The following is a 19,413-nucleotide window of genomic DNA, read 5'->3' as shown; positions in this document are numbered from 1 at the left end:
CGGAGGTAGAGACGGATACAAAGGAATGACGCTACGTGAGGCAGCACCTGGAGGGGTTTCTAACAGCTTGGACCGTGTTCTTGTCATTGTGTGTCTGTGTATGTGTGTCTGAGTGTGTGTTTGTGTGTGTGACAGCTGAACAGAGGCAATGTGTCACAGAGCAGGACAGACTCTGCGTGGCTTAGTGTTCTATCAGCTCTGCCAAAACACACTCGTACAGTCATGAGCACAGGTGGATCCTGTCTGTGCTACTATTTCTACGTGTGTTACTCAATCTGCATTTTTCCTTTAAAGTGGAACGTTTTGATTTAATCTTTTACGGTATGACTCACGTGTATCATGTGGCGTTCAGAGAGGATGTTTTTTTGTGCTGCATTTGAGGTCATTTCCTGTTTTGTGTTTTTTACAGCGGGGACCCTCACCATCTGATCCATGTGTGTTTACCTTTGACGTGTGTGTGTGTGTGTGTGTCCTACATGCTGGGAGTGTATTTTGGGTTGTGTTTACTGGTCCTCACGTGGCTGTTGGGGCCGGTAGCAACAGGAGAGGGGAACTCCCCGTGGCAGAAAGGGGGGGAGGGAGGGAGGGAGGGCACAGAACAGGACGTGTGCACAGAGGTCAGCCGGGGGGGGGGGGGGGGGTAGTGGTCGTCGTGACTTGGCTGGATAAAGATAATTCAAAGAAGGTGTTTAGAGAGTCGTTTACAAAGGGAGATGACAGAGAGGGATGGGGGCGGGGGGGGGGGGGCAAACGCAGACAGAGAAAATTAGAAGAGAGGGGGGGGGGGAGCAGGGAATACGTGTCGGTGGGATATTAAGGTCGGGGGGTGCGTTTATTTTCGATCTGCTCCTGAGGCAGCATCCTGTCCTGGACGGGCGGAGCAAAAAGCGAGCCAGGGAGCAGAGGAAGCAGGCTAAGACAGCCCATCTGCTAGTCCCAGACACACACACACACACACACACACACACACACACACATGCACATACACACAGATACGCACTTTGTTGGAAGAGTGTCAACTCTGAGCTAAAAATACACTGAAGCCAACGATGACCACTAAGGTGATTTTTCATTAAGTGTTAAAAACAGCCGTGGAGATGGGGCACATGTACTGTCTGACACACACACACACACACACACACTGCTTGCAGTTACCCACACATATATACACAAGTTTACGTGCTGACCCACACACACACACAGAAAAAACAGCATTGTTCCACTACACACTATGTAGCTGTGTTACATCATTACAGAGTAGCACAGTGTCTGTGTCTTTATGTGTGTTTGTGTGTGTTTGTGTTTGTGCAACAAGTCCTACAATGTAAACAAGCTTGACTCCTGTATATGACTCATAACAACACACCACCAGCGAGTGGACTTGATTTTAATTTTATCGATTGATTGATAAAAGATTGGTTTCTTACAGGAAGTGCAGGGCAGTTGTAGCGTTGTGTTGTGTCGACTCTTCAATCCGCCCCACACTAACCTCACTTTCCCTCTGTCACCTGATGTGTCTGCTGTACAGACACACAAACACACATGCACATTTTCTATGTGTAATGCAGCAGAGACTAGACGGATTAGATTTTCTGTTATCGCCAGCTCTTTCCTCAGTCGTCCCCCAGGAGACTCTGTGTGTGTGTGTGTGTGTGTGTGTGTGTGTGTGTGTGTGTGTGTGTGTGTGTGTGTGTGTGTGTGTGTGTGTGTGTGTGTGTGTGTGTGTGTGTGTGTGTGTGTGTGTGTGTGTGTGTGTGTGTGTGTGTGTGTGTGTGTGTGTGTGTGTGCATGCCTGTGTGTGTGTGGTCCAGGTTGTCCTCCCATTTTGGGGACATACTTCAGTTTACATCATGTCGTCGTCACATTAATGGGACCTGTCTTCTTTATGGTGACAAAGTCCTCATAATGTAAATTATAAAATGTACTTTACAGGTGGAAGTTGTGGTTGTTGTTAAGGTTTGACAAGTCGTTATCATGGTTAAGTAAATTGGTGTCAAAAGGAGTATTCTGTATTCTAGTATTTGCATTTTTCTGGCATAAGGTTTCCGTACACGCACACACGTGTGGGTGTGTGTGTGTGTGTGTGTGTCTGTGTCTGGCAGCGCGTGGGTAATACGACAGGGCCATATTTCCCCTGGGTCCGTGGCTCTGCAGGCTTTAGCCTCGCTCTCTCTAAGCAGTTTAGGAAAAACAATGACAGGCCTCTGTATCGACTGGTCGGGCCTGGCCCTGGAAGACGGGCTGTTGTCACCACCGCGCTCACACCCTCTGCTGCGAAGGGAGAAGAAAGAAATCAAGTCACCAAATCACTAAGTTGGTTTCATGAAACTATGATGATCAGACTGAGCTGCAAAGGGCTGAAAACACACACTTCATGTTTTGATAAATACAGGTGAAGATGCAGCCAAATAAATTATCAATCTTTTCAATATCCTCTGATTTCTTCATAGATTTCCTTTGATCATGTTTTAGTGAGAACCCCTCCTGCTGTTGTTTAGCCTCAATACAAAGTCTCATCTGTTTCACATTTAAACTCGTCCAGCAGTTCATGCTTTTATTGTGAAGTCCGTGCAGGTGTGAGTTTGTTTAAGGGCAGCTGAGAATTTACCGTCTTTTAATCAAAGGCCTCGCTGCCCAGTAAACACTCAATATAAAACCAGTGTGCCGCCTCCTTCCTCTTCCTCCTCCTCCTCGTCTTCCTCCTCACTCCTCCTCCTGTCACGCTTTTTCTGTAGAATATATCAATTACTCTGCTGTAGAGCAGATGTCACACAGACACACACACATACACACACACACACACATCTGATTGATTGCAAAGCTGCATAATCAATATCAGGCTCCCAACAACAACGTAAATGAAGAGAAGTGTGTGTGTGTGTGTATGTTTGTGTGATTGTTTGTGTGTGTGTGTGTGTGGCGTGGCAGGCTGTCATCCACTTGTCCATTGCATTCCTCTCTCATCCCTCTCTCTCATCCTCACCCCTCTTCCTCCCTCTCTCTCTCCTCAGGGCTATTTCCAGCAGTCCACTGCAGGCTCCTCTAGGGAGCTACCGCGGCCTCACCCCCCCCATGATCCCTCCATCCCTTTTCTTCCTCTTCCTCTGTCCGTCTTCTCTATCCCTCACTCTGTCTACTAATCAATACACCAGCACTAGGACCAAAAGAACCTGAGGGAACACACACACACAAACACACACAAACACACAGAAGTCTTCCTGACTTTAGGGGACATGACGTAGACTTAATTTCTAGAGATTTACTAAGATGTTGTTTAAAAACCTTGAAATGCAAAGATTACATTATGGAGACTTCTCTTTTGTCCCCATAAGGACATCCCCAAAAAAGAGAGTAACACACACACACACACACACAAACACACAGTCCATTACAGGGTCATATGTTCTCCTTATTCTCAGTCTCTCTCCATCCACTCTTATAACGTCTCATAATTGACATGTAACACTGAGGTCCTTCTCTCCGTCTCTCCTTCTCTCCTTCTCTCCTCCTCTCCTCTCCTTCGTCTTCCTCTTTCTTTTCATAAAGAGGAATGAGCCTGACCTCTTCTGGCGGCCAGAGGAACTGGAGCCGGTTAGTTTTGGGAATGGAGTGGAGAGGTGGAGGATGGGAGAGGGACGGAGGGAGAAAAAGGGAGAGAGAGAAAGAAAGAGAGGAGGGTTTTCTATCATAATGGGGTCAGTGGCTCCCAATGAGATCTAATTCCTCACGAGAGAGGGAGCCGCACCAACACAGACACACACACACACACACACACACACACACACACACACACACACACACCGTCTCATTCGTTATTTTGCCCATTTACTCACCCATTTCTCTGAAACCATTCGACTGTGTGTTTTACTTTGTGTGTGTGTTTTAGTGTTTTAGTGTGTGTGTTTGTGTGTCTGTGTGTGTTGGGCATTAATACCCTCTGCTTTCCTCTGGACAGTGTAGCTTGGCCTCTAAAGCCGAGCGACAGACTCTGTCAAACACACAGTTGTACAACATACACTCCCGACACCCTCCACCCCCCGTAGCTCTTGCTCGCTCTTTCCCTCCCTCACCACACACACTAACACACACACACACCCCAACACACACACACACGCACCAGAGGGCTCAACAAAACATGCACAGCAAGATAAGGGCCATAGAATGACAAATAAGTATTTATCAACCCAAAACCACGTTTAATCCCTCACATTTCTCTCCCCATCCTCCCTCCCCGCCTCTCTGCTCCCTTCATCCCCCTGTCCCCTCCTTTTTCTCATTCTCTCATCCGCTGCTCTTTTTTTGTCTTTTTCAGTCCTATCAGAGAGAGAGAGAGAGAGAGATTTATCTGAGAAAGCTGCTTTTTTAGTGATGGTGTAGGGGGGGGGAGTTGATTGGGAAGATCTCACTGGGAATTTGGGGGAAGTGTGTGTGTGTGTGTGTGTGTGTTTTTGTGTGCGTGTGAGAGAGTTTGTTTGTGTGAGGAAGGGTGAGCGAGAGAACGTTTCACATGAAAAAATAATCTTTTTGGAAATTTCTCTGACATACACACAAATCTTTTCAATCAATCATCTTTCCATCTCTCTCTCACACACGCACACACAGACACACACAGCCAGACACACACACTTGCTCTCTCTCTCTCTCTCTGACTCTATCTGCCTGGCTTTAGATATGATGCAAGCTAAATTCCAAACCAGCAAATCCGGATTATCATGAGTTGAGTTCCCCGTAGTAGCTGATATGGATCATCCACAGAGGACTGTGGAGATGTGTGTGTGTGGAGATGTGTGTGTGTGTGTGTTCATGAGAACTGAAGCGAACATCCCAACTCCCAACAGCCAAGATGAAGCGTGCACGTGCCAGTTTACCTGTAATTACGTCTGTGTGTTGTTGTGGTGAGAAGGTTAAGCATATTATTAAGTATTCACGTGCACTGTACTGTTCACTTGTGTTTGAGTGCACGCTCTGCCTCTTCTTCTTGTGTGCATTGAAATCCACCCGTGGAGTTCGTTTGTTTCCGCTCTCGCTCGTGAATTTTAATTTAGAAAAAAGGTGGTGTGTTTTTTACATTGTGATTATGTATTGATGTGTAGTGCGTCGACGCCTTGGGAGCGATGTGAGTGCAGTCGTCTCGGAGGTATGGAGACGCTCTCAGTAAAATATTAATCACAATATCAAAAGACATCAGGGTTTCACAGATCTGAATAAACAAATGGAGGCGCTGGGTTCCCACAGACGAGGAATATAACAGAACAAATACTTTAGGATCTGAGATAATTTAGAGTCTGACCAGAACCAGGTTGAGAAAAAGGTGGATGCTCCAGGTTGTCGTTTTGTTTGTGCGTGCCTGTTTGTGTTGTTGAGTGTGTCTCTCCTCCTTTTCTTCTTCCTCTTTCCTTTCACTCGTCAGACGATGTGTGAAGCGAGGAGGCCTTGCTGTCGGTTCTGTGGGAGGCAGTTGTGTTTCTGTTCTCCTCTGTTCTATTATTGGTTGGGGGGGGCAAGTGGAAAGCACTATGCTCACGTAGCCCATTATTTCTCTCATCATGGGTTCTCACTTTTTCCCTCTATCTCTCCCTCTCCCTCTCTCCCACCAGAACCACACACTGAGTCAGCACGCGCAGTGAGACCGAGGCCCGGCAGGATCTCTCGGCTCAGCCGGGGCCCCCGACCCGGAGCCGGCGGGGGACCCCCATCTCCACATCACAGCCAATCAAAGTGTCATTTGCTACTCACATGTAAAACTCTAACGATCGCGCCACTGGGCGCGGCTATTAGAAGCAGCGGGGGAAAGGAATATTAATGGGAAATGCTATTAAATAAAGAAAGGAAAATGTGGGTAAGAGAAACGGTAAGAGCTAGATGAAGGAAAGAGAGGAGTGAAAAAAGGTATTGTACGTGCAGTATTTTTTATTGTCCCTACCACATCCACCCCCCAACCCCCCTTACCACCAGCTTCTCCCTCCTCCCCTCTCCCCTCCTCACTCCCCCTTCGTTCATGCATTTTATTTTTTTTAACAAATAGAAAAGAGGAAAAAGCAAGAAAACACTCCTTGTTTTGAAATGTTCTTTTTTTTAAATAGATGGTAGGAAGAAGCTTCACCTTCTCGTCCCCTCAGTTCATTCTTGTATTCAACTTCATAGGTGCCAATCTCTTTGCTTTTGTTTCTCTTTCTGCCATATGCGCTTGTTATTTTCATTTTTTGTACCTTTTTATTTCTCGCCGTAAGTAGGTACTCGTGCCGTGTTGTGATCGTTTGTTTGCCAGTCGTAATATTCCTCAGTTTTTCTCCCAAAAAAAACTCTCCTTTTTATGATTATTGTTATATATTTTTTTCCTTTTTGTAATTACTATGAAAAAAAAGACATCAAACAAAATAAAGTGCAGAAACCATACAGATGTTTCTTTTTTTCTGTTTTTTTGGGGATTGGGTTTTCCAGTCTCTATGGGGCCTATAATGGTTATTGTAAAAAATGAGTATCATCGATTTCAGTGCGTCTGGTCAATGACTGCTTTTTAAATGTGAATTAACCAGATTGCAATAATCTAGTACAGACAAAAAGATAAAACAAATAAATAAATGACAAATAAACAACCGCTGTGTGGTGTGAAGTTATTTCCAAATCAATCTGTGAGCTCATCGTATTTACTGATCTGTTATCAATCCATAATATTGATCAGGTAATCCAGTGCAATAATCACCAGGTATGATGGAGTCTACACAGAGGGATGCATTGATACATGTGCTTTATTAATATGTTCTGATTGCTGCTCAGGACTCCTTTGAAGAGAAATATAAATATATAAGATGACAGAAAACGAGACGACCTATCTTAACCCAAACCCATAATATGTGTATACACTGTAAGTCTATAGGATTCAGTAACAAGAGCAAAGTATCTGCTAATACACACAAAACAGAAGAAACTGTGTGTTGTGAGTTCCCGGTTTGTTGTGTAACCGTGGGACTGATCACAGATTGACAACTGACACCAGCTCCTGATTGGTCCACTGTGGTTCCAGCCCAGCAAGATGGCGGCGACCACATCAGGGATGTTGTGAGATCGGCCTGGAATCAATGTCAGTGTTCTCCAGTTCCATACAACCATCAGAGTGGAGACCAGCCTCTTTCTAAAATGCACAAGGTCAACAATAGCTTTGGTCAATTAGTTTTGTCCAGTAATGTGTTTACCTGTTGACTGAAGACGTCTCTGACTTCTAAACAACTTGGTACAGAGACCATACAACCGGCCTTTTCTGGTGATGTGGTTTTAATTTTACACAATTAAGTTAAGTGAAATAATGTTTTGATGGACTGTACATTCAGACCAGAGGAGCTGCATCATTGCCTGGATTGGACAAGATCTGTATGTTGTAACATTAAAATATTGTCAGTCAGTTTTTAAGTTGTTGTTAATTAGTTTTGTTGATGTGCTACTGTTTGCTAATTGCTAAGTGTCCTTAAGGACATTATTTGTGAAGGTGAATGTTTAGTCCACATAATTAAACAGCAAAAATATAACTGACAAGGAAAAATCATTAACATTGAGTAACTGTTAAAATCATTGTGTACTAATCAGAAATTTAAAAAAAAGTTAAATTTGATTAACTAGTCTTTATTTGAGGCAACCTGGCCAAGAACAGCAGCAAAATAGCTAAATTAAACATGATCATATAAAACACTTGTTTGACTCTTTGGACTCAAGAGATTTTCCAGATCTTTAAACTACTTCAACATTACTGGTTTTCAGTTTTTACTGTTTTCCTTCGGAAGATGCGTCTGCCACATCACAACACAACCTTCAGGGTCAACAACACTAAAATGTCTATTTATTTATACACGATTCATACGTGATCTCAAGGCTCTTTGGATAATAAGGTGGAGAACTCACAATATCACAGAGAAAACAAACAAGCAGCAACAACTGAGGAGAGAAAAACATTTTAATCTTTACACAGAAGTTTGTTTAGTTTGTTTTGAGCTCAAAGTTAAAAGCAGCAGCAGAACTCCTGTAGAGGAATGAATAATGAATGAGTCTCTCCTCATGCTGTTCTGTGGGTCTGTTGATGCACGAGCCACTTCCTCTTCGACTTCCTCTTCCTCTTCCCCTTCCTCTTCCTCTTCCTCTTCGACTTCCTCTTCCTCTTCCTCTTCCCCTTCCTCTTCCTCTTCCTCGTCAACTTCCCCTTCCACTTCCCCTTCCTCTTCCACGTCCACTTCCTCTCCCACTTCCTCTTCCTCTACCTCCACCAGCAGATGCAGCAGGTGACGTGATCACGTGACCGTGAAGCAGAAAAAAAGTGGGTTCATGAGAATCACAACAATAAAAGTCAATAACAGAATAAAAACATGAGGTCGTGAACTCTGCCGGTTCCTCGCGGGAGCTGCCGCCGGTGAAAGCCCGGGAATCAGGTCCGTGTGTCGGCGCAGCTCCGTGCGTGTGTTTCCGGTGCTTCGTCCCGGCCACCGTCACTCCGCTCAGCCGCCTCTCCCCCTCCTCTGCTCGGCTCGGCTCAGCCTCAGCAGCCGCCGCCGGACACAGGGACACCGACCGCTTACTGACCGCGACACGTCCGTCGTTGATGCCGTGCAGCTGAGAGCAGAGCCGGGGGCAGCGGGCACGAGTCATGGCAGTGTCCGCTCTCTCCGAGACCGACATCAGGTACCGGTCCATGGCGGAGGAGGATCCGAACGGGAATGAGCACGGGGCGGCCGCACGCAGCGCGGCGCCCCGCTGGGGACCGCAGCACGCCGGGGCTCGACAGCTGGCGAGGCTCTACTCTCCCGGTGAGGATGGTGGTGGGGTGGGGGGGGGGGGAGAGCTGGAGATAGAGGCCGAACATCAGCCACGTGAGACATGATGATGAGGAGGATGGAGTTTATTATGAAGATGATGAGGAGGATGAAGATAATGATCAGGAGGAGGAGGATGGAGTTTATTATGAAGATGATGAGGAGGATGAATTTGATGTTGAGGAGGATTAGGATGAGAAGGAGGATGATGATAATGAGGAGGATGATTAGAAGGAGAATAATGATTATGATGAGAATGATGATGCTGATAAAGAAGATGATAAAGATGAGGATGAGGAGGAGGGTGATGAAGTGGATGATGAGTAGGATGAATTTAATGATGAGGAGGATGAGAAGGATGATGATGATATGATGATGAATAAGAAGATGATAAAGAGGAGGAGGAGGATGATTAGAAGGAGAATAATGATTATGATGAGTGATGATGATGATAAAGAAGATGATGAAGATGAGGGGGATGATGATATGATGACGAAGATGATAAAGATGAGGATGAGGAGGAGGGTGATGAAGTGGATGATGAGGAGGATGAATGTTATGATGATTAGGATGAGGAGGATGAGGAATAGGATGATGATATGATGATCAATAAGAAGATGATAAAGAGGAGGAGGAGGAAGAGGATGATTGGAAGGAGAATAATGATTATGATGAGTGATGATGATAAAGAAGATGATAAAGATGAGGAGGATGATGATATGATGATCAATAAGAAGATGATAAAGAGGAGGAGGAGGAAGAGGATGATTGGAAGGAGAATAATGATTATGATGAGAATGATGATGATGATAAAGAAGATGATGAGGAGGATAAAGATGAGGGTGCTGATAGGCTGAGGATGATTATGATTATGGTGATGAAGAAGTTGATGAGGAAGATGATAATGAGAGTAATGAAGATGATGAGGATGGTGATGAAGATAAGGATACGGAGAGAGAAGATTAGAAGAAGGATTATGATGATGAGAATGGTGAGGAGGATGATGATGATGTTGAAGATGATGAATATGAGGATGAGGATGCCGATGAAGATGAGGATTAGGATCACATGTGAGGTTAATGTATTAAAGTTTGATTCCAAATGAATAAACATGATCTGTGATGAGCGACCGATATATAAACAGTGGAAAGAAGAAACAGGCAACCTGCTAACTTGCTAGCTGTGTGTTTTACCTTGGTCATTAAGTTTGCCCCTGAAGTTTAGTTTTCTATCCCGATGACCCCCCCCCCCCCCCCCCTTTATAAAGATATGTCTACTTGTCATCGAGCACTAGAGGGAACTTTAAAACATCTTAGAAAACCCCCAGATGATGTGAATATCTCTCCCACAAGTTCCCCATTATGATATAAAAGTCACTTTCCATACTGCTGGAATACCCCATAAACATTAGGGCCTTTAAAGTCCAGTCAAGTAGACGACGTGTGTTTAAAATGCCCCCAGCATGAAAACCCTTGGAGCCAAACACCTGAGGTGAAGGCCTCGGCTCCTGCAGGATTGATGGCTACGTTTTCTAGATGCTAGTGAAGCCGTTCAGCCTGGGTCGGCTTTTAGTCCGAGGACAAAATCAATATCCGTGACACAGTCGACAGCAGTAATCCTCAGATCCGGTCCTCGGGGTCCGGACGACTGCTGGTTTTCCTTTTTCGCTGCTAGTTTAAATTCACCTGGCGTCCCCGGGTCTAAACACATCTCTGATTAAGCGTTGAGAATGAGAACTGCCCGGTAGAATAAAACACAAGCAGCAGTGTGGACCCTGGAGACTGAATTCCAGGACCTGCTACAACTACTTTGAGAAAACGACACTGGTTGTTGTTGTGTAGCAGAAAGGTCTTCCTCCATCACAACAACGCTTCTGTGTCACGACCCGGAGGACACATGTAGTTGTGTGCGTTGTGGTTTCCACTCAGCTGCAGCTCTCCTGCTGCTCTCGTTGGTTTTAGTCAGGATTTTCTTAACCACCGTGAAAAACACATGACACAGCTTCTTGCAGATCTCCCAGTACTTGTTGTCTTTCATTTGAAAAAGTTTAAAGAGAGTGAATATTGCGAGGAGAAGGAAGTCATTTGGTGTGTGTAGCTGCGTGGACTCTGCCGCGGTGACGGGAAGCACATTGTGCCTCAGACCTTAGCAGAGGAAACCTGTCCAACCAGTTGTGCATCAAGCTGGACTGGGCCACGTTTCTGCCCGACCATCTGCCCTGCTCCTCACTTCACTGCGCATTTTAATTGCCTCTAGTGGAGCCATGTTGGCCACTTGTTAACACTTCCTGAAATAGGAGGGGATGCTCCGAGAGGGGAGAGAGGTCTGCACAACACGTCACTGTGAGGTTCACGTGAGGGAACCACGCGTTTCACCAGGTTGGAGCTTCACCACCGAGGCTGGCAGTGAACGCACCTCGACCCACTGGGAGCCTTTTCTGACCTGAACTTTAGTTTCACTGAATGTCAGTGAACACCTCACTGGAAGCTGGTGACACTGGGAGTGAAGACGTCACCTTTGTCATCAATGGGATCAGATTTAGTGTTATTATTCAGGCCCCATTACAATTAGAGAGACGACCATCTCCGCTCTGACCTGTGTAAACAGATGAGCTTGCATATGTGCACACACACACACACACACAAACACACACACACATGAAAGCTCACAATATATTATTCATATCAATATACAAATGCAAGCTGATGATGAGAAGTAAGAGAAACAACAAACGATCTCATTTAGTCATAGATCAGTATTTGTATTAAGAGCACAAGATGTGTCATCATGTTAAAAGTGGTGTTTTACATGTTGACTCATTCAATTTGCAGCAACGTACCATTCTTGAATTCCTGCTCTGAGCTTCTTCTCCAGGTGTTTTTGGGTCGTCCTCTACCCGGTTGCCTTACGGGTTCCATGTCAGTGCCCGTTTTGTTATTGCTGTTGTGTTTCTTCGTAGTGTGTGTGTCCAATCCGGCTCCATTTTCTCCTTAACAGCTGTATGTCTACTGTTTCTTGTCTTGTGCATTCCCACAGGTTGATGTTTGCTAAATGTGTTTGGCCAGAAGGCTCCATAGGCAGTGGTTAATGAAGGTTTGCAGTTGTTCATGATGTTAGTAACATACCATTAGTCCTGGTTAAGGTGAAATAAACTTCTGGGACGTCAAATATTAACTGTCAGTAGAAACTTTTTTATTTTTTATTTTATATTGTCGTACAGTTTATAAACTAATATAAATCTTCACCTTTCATCGTCTTTAGAAAAGCACTGTTGAGTTTGGTCCTGTGTCTGAGTTGGTTTTCTTTGGTTTCTCCTCCTTCTTCCCACCGTCCAACACATGCAGATTTGTGGTTGGATTATTAGAATGGTTGTTTGTCTCTATTTGTTTGTCCTGTGATGCGCTGGTGACCTGTCGTCTTGCTCCAAGTCAGCTGGGTTTGGCTCCAGCTCCCCCCCCCCCCCGCGACCCCCACAAGGATAAAACCGTAAAGATGATGGATAGATGGACGACAGCTTTCCCACAGATTTAATCGCGCTGATTCATCATCATTAGGAAAATGTAACATTTAACCATAGCTTGACGTTGCAATAACAACAAAAAATACAAATATAATTAAAGAAATATTTGATCATTAAAATGAACAAAAAGAGGAAGAGAGGAGTTTATTAGACGGACATGCTGATGTGAAATAACACTCACTTAAAGTTTCCAAAATAAAAACCATTAATTATTATCAGGGAAAACTGTGAAGCTGTAAAAGTAAAACGTTGGGGGGGGGGGGAATCCTGTATCCACCGTGTTGTCCGGAGCCATGTCAAAGTTAAATGAGTAATTTCATGTTCCTTCCTCCCACCAAGTTTTGTGGAAGTCTGTGATAAACAAATAAATAAAGGGTGTGAAATAACATCAATTAAATAAATAAAACAGGTGTCTAATAACAGAGATCTAGAGGCGACAGTGGGTTGTTGCTGCTTTTTATTTCCAATATTTTGCTTTTGTCCAAGCATCACAAATCTGCAGTGAGGGACAATGGCAGCTGTCGACTAGGATCCAGTCAAATGTCACGTTGGATAAACTCGCTCGCCATGAAAACACGTAACAAGAACACTGTGTGTGAGTTTGTGTTTTCACCAGGTAAATCTCCAAATGACTTCCAAGCTTTCCCTCATTTCAGCCGAAGGGCGCAGCGGGCTGCGCGTGGAGGCAACGCTCAGCTACGCTAACAATGCTGCCGAGCAATTTCACGAAAAACTTAAAAGCCCGAATGTTTCCCACATGCTGACAAGTATCTGTTAAAGAAAAATAAACAGCAAAAATTCAAAATGTCAAAGTGTCCATTTAAAGGGACGGCAAGCTGTTATGTGCTCAGTTGTTTGGGTCCGGCTCAGCGGCGGCGGGAGGTAAATCTAAATCTGAGAAGCAGTTTGGCTTGTTAGAGTTTGAAGAAGTTAGATGAGGCGTTGGCTGAGCTCCGCCGAGCCGAACACGGGCTCATTACAGCAGAGCAGCCACGGACAAACAGCTGGAGGCAGCTCTCCTCCTCCCTTCCTGCATCTCTCCATCTCTCTCTATTCAGCCCGTCCTCCCTCCTCGGGCCTCCCATATGTCTGAAGTGTCACGGTCCACTGCCTTTCCTCTTCCTCTTCCTCTTCCTCTCCTCTTCCTCATCCTCTCTCTTCTTCCTCTCCTCTCCTCTCCTCTCCTCTCCTCTCCTCTCCTCTCCTCTCCTCTCCTCTCCTGTGCTCTTCCCTTGTCTCTCCTCTCCTCTACATCCCCTCTTCCTCTCCTCTCCTCTCCTCTCCATCCCCTCTTCCTCGCCCCTGCCTCTCCCATTTTCTCTCCTCTCTTCATCCTCTCTTCCCCTCCCTGTTACTTTCCTTGTCCTCGTCCTGTCCTCTTCCTCGTCCCTTTTTCTCTTCTCCTCTTCCATTCTCTCTCCGCTCCTCTTTGGTTCCCTTTCCTTGTCCTCTCCTCCTCTTCCTTTTTCTCTTTTTTCAACACCTCTTCCTCTTCTCCTCTTCTTCCATTCTCTCTCTACTCCTCTATATTTTTACAGGCTATTTTACAGTTTAACCACAAACTTTACAAATGATATAAGTTTTAAGAATATATAAAATTGTATTTATTTTAAATTAAAGTAAACTCTGTTGAGTCTTACTTCACTGATTCATTGAGTTTAATTTTCCTTCCACCAGAGATTTCTTCCATCTTTTCAGCCAGAGGCAGCAGCTTGATGTGATGGAGCAGGAACAGGACAAGGGTCAGAGGTCGAGTGTGAAAGAGTGAAGAAAGTTAACAAAGCATGAGGCCGCCATGAACCAGGAAATATTAAACCTGGTTCATGGATTGATTTAATTTTACAACCAAAGTTCGTAATACTTGTAGAATCATTTATTATTTAATTTGTAATTGTTTGTGAGAATTTATAATTTTTTATTTCCTCCACTATAAGGTTTGTTTTCACCGTCAGGAAAAGACTCTCTCTCTCTCTCCCTCTCTCTCTCTCTCTCTCTCTCTCTCTCTCTCTCTCTCTCACACACACACACAGGCTCCCTGAACTGGTGACCCAGGGGTCATAAAGGTCGGGGGTCACAAACCATCTGAGCTTGTGTGTTCGGCCCTGAGATTCATGTGAGCTGTACTTGACTTTGACCTGTGTGTGTCTGAGTGTGACCTCAGTGTGTGTGTGTGTGTGTGTGTGTGACCGTGTGGAGGATTATAGTAGAGTAAGCAGAATCACATCATTAAACTTCTGCTTTATATGTCTGTTTGTGTTTTTAATAAAGAATAATAACTGATGACATTTATTTCTTTATCACACTTTCCATGAGCAGTTTTCTCAAGATGTGTAATCACTGTTAGAATTCACAATAAACATCAAAAGTAATGTATATTTTTTTGTACATATAAAAAGCTAATATCTATAATATAATGTAGATACACCAACTAATATATTGTTCTATTGTATATTGCTGTAGAAATATTTAATTGAATGACGAAAAATTGAAAATCTACAGACAAGAACCAATTAGGTGTTTAGAATTCGCCTCAAGCTCAAATCTGTACATATTTAAATTGTTGGGTATCGATGCAGTCACATTAAAAACATCAGTTGTCATTTATCAGATATTAAAGATATAGATCCTCAGCCCCACACAGAGTTGTCTTGCTTGGCAACATGCAGCTAAACAGGAAGCAGTTATTGTGATTTGAAATCAGACGATTTAGTGTCATCATTGGTGTCTTCACCCTCAGTTTAATACTGACACATGAATTTAGAGCCATTTACAAATTAAAGTACTTTTTATCAATTAAGAAAAATATGAGAATTCAACCTCATGACGATGAATCATCAGTAAACTTGTTCCTGGAATTGAAGTTGTTGAACAAACTGTAACTGAAACATTTACTTTTAACGAATCAGGAGGCGCTGGTTGTTTTAATAATTAATTATAATTAATATAATGCATATCATTTATCTTAACACACAGACAAAGACAACGCACACATCAACGATATGCACACACACTACCACACTCACACACACACACACTCACACAGTCCATCTATGGCTGTAGGCAGCCTTCAGGCAGGATTTTACTAGTGACCTTGACCAACGTCAGCAGAGGAACAGTGAAAGCTTTGCATTTTCAGAGATGAGCTGTGTGTCTGTGTGTGTGTGTGTGTGTGTGTAATTATCCTTATAAGGGCCACAGATGAATATGGTTGTAGCATAAAGCCCAGGAGATGATGGGATGGAGTACAACGCACACACACACACAGACACAAAGGAACACACACATGATGGGATCTGTCCATCCTCTTTTTTTGTGTGTCTCCGCGGGGGAGAGAGGCTGGAGCAGGGCCGACTTACACTGGCTCTCATGTGGGAGAAAATGTGTGTGTGTGTGTGTGTGTTATTGTGCCTGGATATATGCATCTGTTTGTCTACATGCATGTGTGTGTCTCTGTGTAAGTGTGTTTGTGTGTGCGCATTGTGTTGGTATGCCATTATTGAATCTCATTTGCCACATTCCTCTCTTTGTTGCTGTTGAATCTAGAGGGTAATGGATTTATTACATTTGTCTGGGAGGATTGTGTGTGTGTGTGTGTCTGTGAGTGTGTGTGTGTGCATCCACATAAGGACATGCAAGTTGTGCTTTTGTCTGTGTATCATTTCCTCATCAGTGGAAGGTGTACTCTAGTTTGTGTTTGTTTTGTGTGTGTGACAGTGAGTGTGTGGGCGAGTATGTTTGCATGCGTCTCTATGTTGTGTGTCTGTATGTGTGTGTGTGTGTGTGTGTCTCAGGTTCTGCGGTCCACTGAGATCACATGAAAGGAAAGCGGCCTGTGACTGATCCACTTCTGAACGAGGGAATTCGACCTCCCCTGTCTCTCCCCCCTTCTCTCCCTCTCCCTCACCCTCTTTGTGTCTCTCTCTCTCTCTCTCTCTCTCTCTCTCTCTCTCTCTCTCTCTCTCTCCCCCTTTCTTTCCTTTTTACTGTCATTCCCTCTCTGTGTCTCTCTCTCTCCCTTGTCTCTCTGTCTCCCCCCTTTTCCACTCTCTTCCTCTCTGAGCATGTGACCCACTTTTACCACCCACATCACTCTCTCCCTCCCTCTCTCCCTCTCTCCCTCCCTCCCTCCCTCCCTCCCCAGGTCCCATCTGAAGACAGTCTGCTGAGAGCAAACCGGGGGGACACAGAACGACAGAGCGAGAGAATCAAAGAGCAGCAGAGCTGTGTGCACACGGCTCCTACATACATTACCCCCCTCTGTGATTTGTTGTCTAACGTGTTGGCGGTGAATTAGTGTTTGTAAATGGAGTTCACGCCTCAGACGAGCGAGGCGTGGTCGTGGCGCGGTGGCAGCTCGGACTCGGCCTTCGAGCCGCCGTCAGTGTGTGAGCTCCGTTTTGTCAAAGGCTCTGGGGGGGGTTTACAACGTGTGCGCTCCCTTTGTCTTTCATTTGTTGTTGTGTGTTCTCGCCTGTTGGTTTGTCCCTCGCTGTGTGTGTGTTTTCACTTGATTGGTCCAAAAGATCAAGTCTTGTTCTTTACCACTTAACCACGAGAACGTGTCCTTAGTGGTTGAGACATATCAAGAGTATGTGACAAGTGCGACAGGTCCTGTGCATAATATATAGATATATATATATATATATATTTAATACCTGTTCTCCAGCGAGGAGCCGACCCGACCCTATGTGATTAGAATGGGAAGTGATCAATTGGACGCTGATGGAGATGGAGTTGATGGTGAAGATGATTGGCTGATGGATTTACCAGTGAGAGGAAGAACGGAGGCTTCTGTGTGGTGATCCTCCCAGTGATGGACTGGTGATCCTCCCAGTGATGGACTGGTGATCCTCCCAGTGATGGACTGGTGATCCTCCCAGTGATGGACTGGTGATCCTCCCAGTGATGGACTGGTGATCCTCACTGTGATGGACTGGTAATCAGCCCTGTGTTGGACTGGTGATCAGACCTGTGATGGACTGGTGATCCTCCCAGTGATGGACTGGTAATCAGCCCTGTGTTGGACTGGTGATCAGACCTGTGATGGACTGGTGATCCTCCCAGTGATGGACTGGTGATCCTCCCAGTGATGGACTGGTGATCAGACCTGTGATGGACTGGTGATCAGACCTGTGATGGACTGGTGATCCTCCCAGTGATGGACTGGTAATCAGCCCTGTGTTGGACTGGTGATCAGACCTGTGATGGACTGGTGATCAGACCTGTGATGGACTGGTGATCAGACCTGTGATGGACTGGTGATCAGACCTGTGATGGACTGGTGATCCTCCCAGTGATGGACTGGTAATCAGCCCTGTGTTGGACTGGTGATCAGACCTGTGATGGACTGGTGATCAGACCTGTGATGGACTGGTAATCAGCCCTGTGATGGACTGGTGATCAGACCTGTGATGGACTGGTGATCAGACCTGTGATGGACTGGTGATCAGACCTGTGATGGACTGGTGATCAGACCTGTGATGGACTGGTGATCAGACCTGTGATGGACTGGTGATCCTCCCAGTGATGGACTGGTGATCCTCCTAGTGATGGACTGGTGATCAGACCTGTGATGGACTGGTGATCCTCCCAGTGATGGACTGGTGATCAGACCTGTGATGGACTGGTGATCAGACCTGTGATGGACTGGTGATCCTCCCAGTGATGGACTGGTGATCAGCCCTGTGATGGACTGGTGATCCTCCCAGTGATGGACTGGTGATCAGCCCTGTGATGGACTGGTGATCCTCCCAGTGATGGACTGGTAATCAGCCCAGTGATGGACTGGTGATCAGTCCAGCGAGACCCTCAATGGAGACGTTGGATTAGTTAATGGATCAGTTAACAGTAAACAGTTTATTTTAAAAAGTGTCTCTTGTGGATCAGTTTATTCTCCAACAGAAAGAGGTTGAACAAAAGTCGATGGTTCTCCCTCTCTGTTCTCTCTGTGATGACGACTTGCTTGTCATTGCTCAACGCCAGATATTCAAATGAACCGATCGATCTTTGAACTGGATGAACTGGTGCCCTGTGATCGCTGCTCCCGCTCCAACCACGAGCCAATCAAAAAAAAGCAAATCAATGGCTCTTTCTCAGAAATCGTCCTGACTGGCTGCCGGTCCCACAAAGCATCAGAGCTTCTGTTTGATGAGATGTAAGCTGCTGTAGAAACATCTGGCATTGACCCTGCATGGCCCTTTTTTATTTTTCATGGCTGTGGCTGAGGGGGTCCAGTAGAGTAGTTTTCTAACCAGAAGGTCAGCGGTTCGATCCCAGTCTTCCCTATTCTATAACATACTAAACCCCCAAATTGCCTCTTCTCAAAGAGGAAGTGCTGCACATAGATGCACTTACTACATGTGGGAGACTGGCAAAAATTGTACTTTAGAGAGTTTTACCATTTTTCCATAAAGGCCAAACTGAAATACCAGATTTAAGAGAAATTGTTAAATCTCTTTTTCCTCCGTTTGTTTTCTGGATAAAAGACCGAAATGGGAAAAGGAGGAGCAGATGGGCTTTGATCTCTAGTTGCATTAAAGCAGAGACGGTTTTTGAGGATTCACATGTTTGACTCTGTCTCACTGTCGCTGCAGATTTAGAGATGTTTTCTGAATGGGAAGAAATGAAGTGAATGTAGCCGTTTGTGCATGACACCCGACAGCTTTGCCCCTCAGCCTCGATCACACAGTGTTGACACGGGGATCTTTGTTTTGTGTGTATTTGTAGTTAATGTAGGTTAAACTCGGTCTCTTTCATATTTCACTTCCTCGCCTTGCAGCCGTGTTACCTGACAAACAGCAGAGATAGTTAATGGGCTCTACTTTCTGTCTCCCCTCTCCATTAGTCCATTAGTATTCAGGATGTGTTGCCTGCCTGCCTGCTGCCCGCCACTCATTCCCCAGATAGCGAATCAGCCGGCGTTGATTAATTTCAGCCTATTAGCACCCCTCGTTCCCCTCCCCCGGCTCCGCCCAGGTTAAATCCCAATGCACACCCTCGTGCACGCTCGCGGGGGGGTGGGGGGGTAGTGCTGGGTGAGCAATGGCAGAGAGGTTGCCAGGGAGCCAGTTGTTGTCAGAACGATATTAATGAGTGTGC

General features: G+C 45.2%; 2 protein-coding genes across 2 annotated transcripts in view; both read left to right on the top strand.

Moving 5' to 3' along the window:
• The window catches only part of znf423 (zinc finger protein 423), a 127,208-nt gene extending 120,612 nt beyond the window's left edge, over nucleotides 1-6,596 (top strand). The window contains exon 21 of the mRNA XM_062390643.1: nucleotides 5,598-6,596. Within this exon, the coding sequence (XP_062246627.1) occupies nucleotides 5,598-5,627 (30 nt within the window). The 3' untranslated portion in view covers nucleotides 5,628-6,596. The remainder of the gene's footprint in view (nucleotides 1-5,597) is intronic.
• Nucleotides 6,597-8,217: 1,621 nt separating this feature from the next.
• Nucleotides 8,218-19,413, top strand: part of si:ch211-212o1.2 (uncharacterized protein LOC492735 homolog) — a 28,457-nt gene continuing 17,261 nt past the window's right edge. The window contains exon 1 of the mRNA XM_062390248.1: nucleotides 8,218-8,789. Within this exon, the coding sequence (XP_062246232.1) occupies nucleotides 8,630-8,789 (160 nt within the window). The 5' untranslated portion in view covers nucleotides 8,218-8,629. The remainder of the gene's footprint in view (nucleotides 8,790-19,413) is intronic.

This window comes from Platichthys flesus, chromosome 6 (genome assembly GCF_949316205.1).
Source record: "Platichthys flesus chromosome 6, fPlaFle2.1, whole genome shotgun sequence".
Lineage (NCBI taxonomy): Eukaryota > Metazoa > Chordata > Actinopteri > Pleuronectiformes > Pleuronectidae > Platichthys > Platichthys flesus.
Note: the sequence above shows the minus strand (reverse complement) of the source record. Positions and strands in the feature narration are given on the sequence as shown.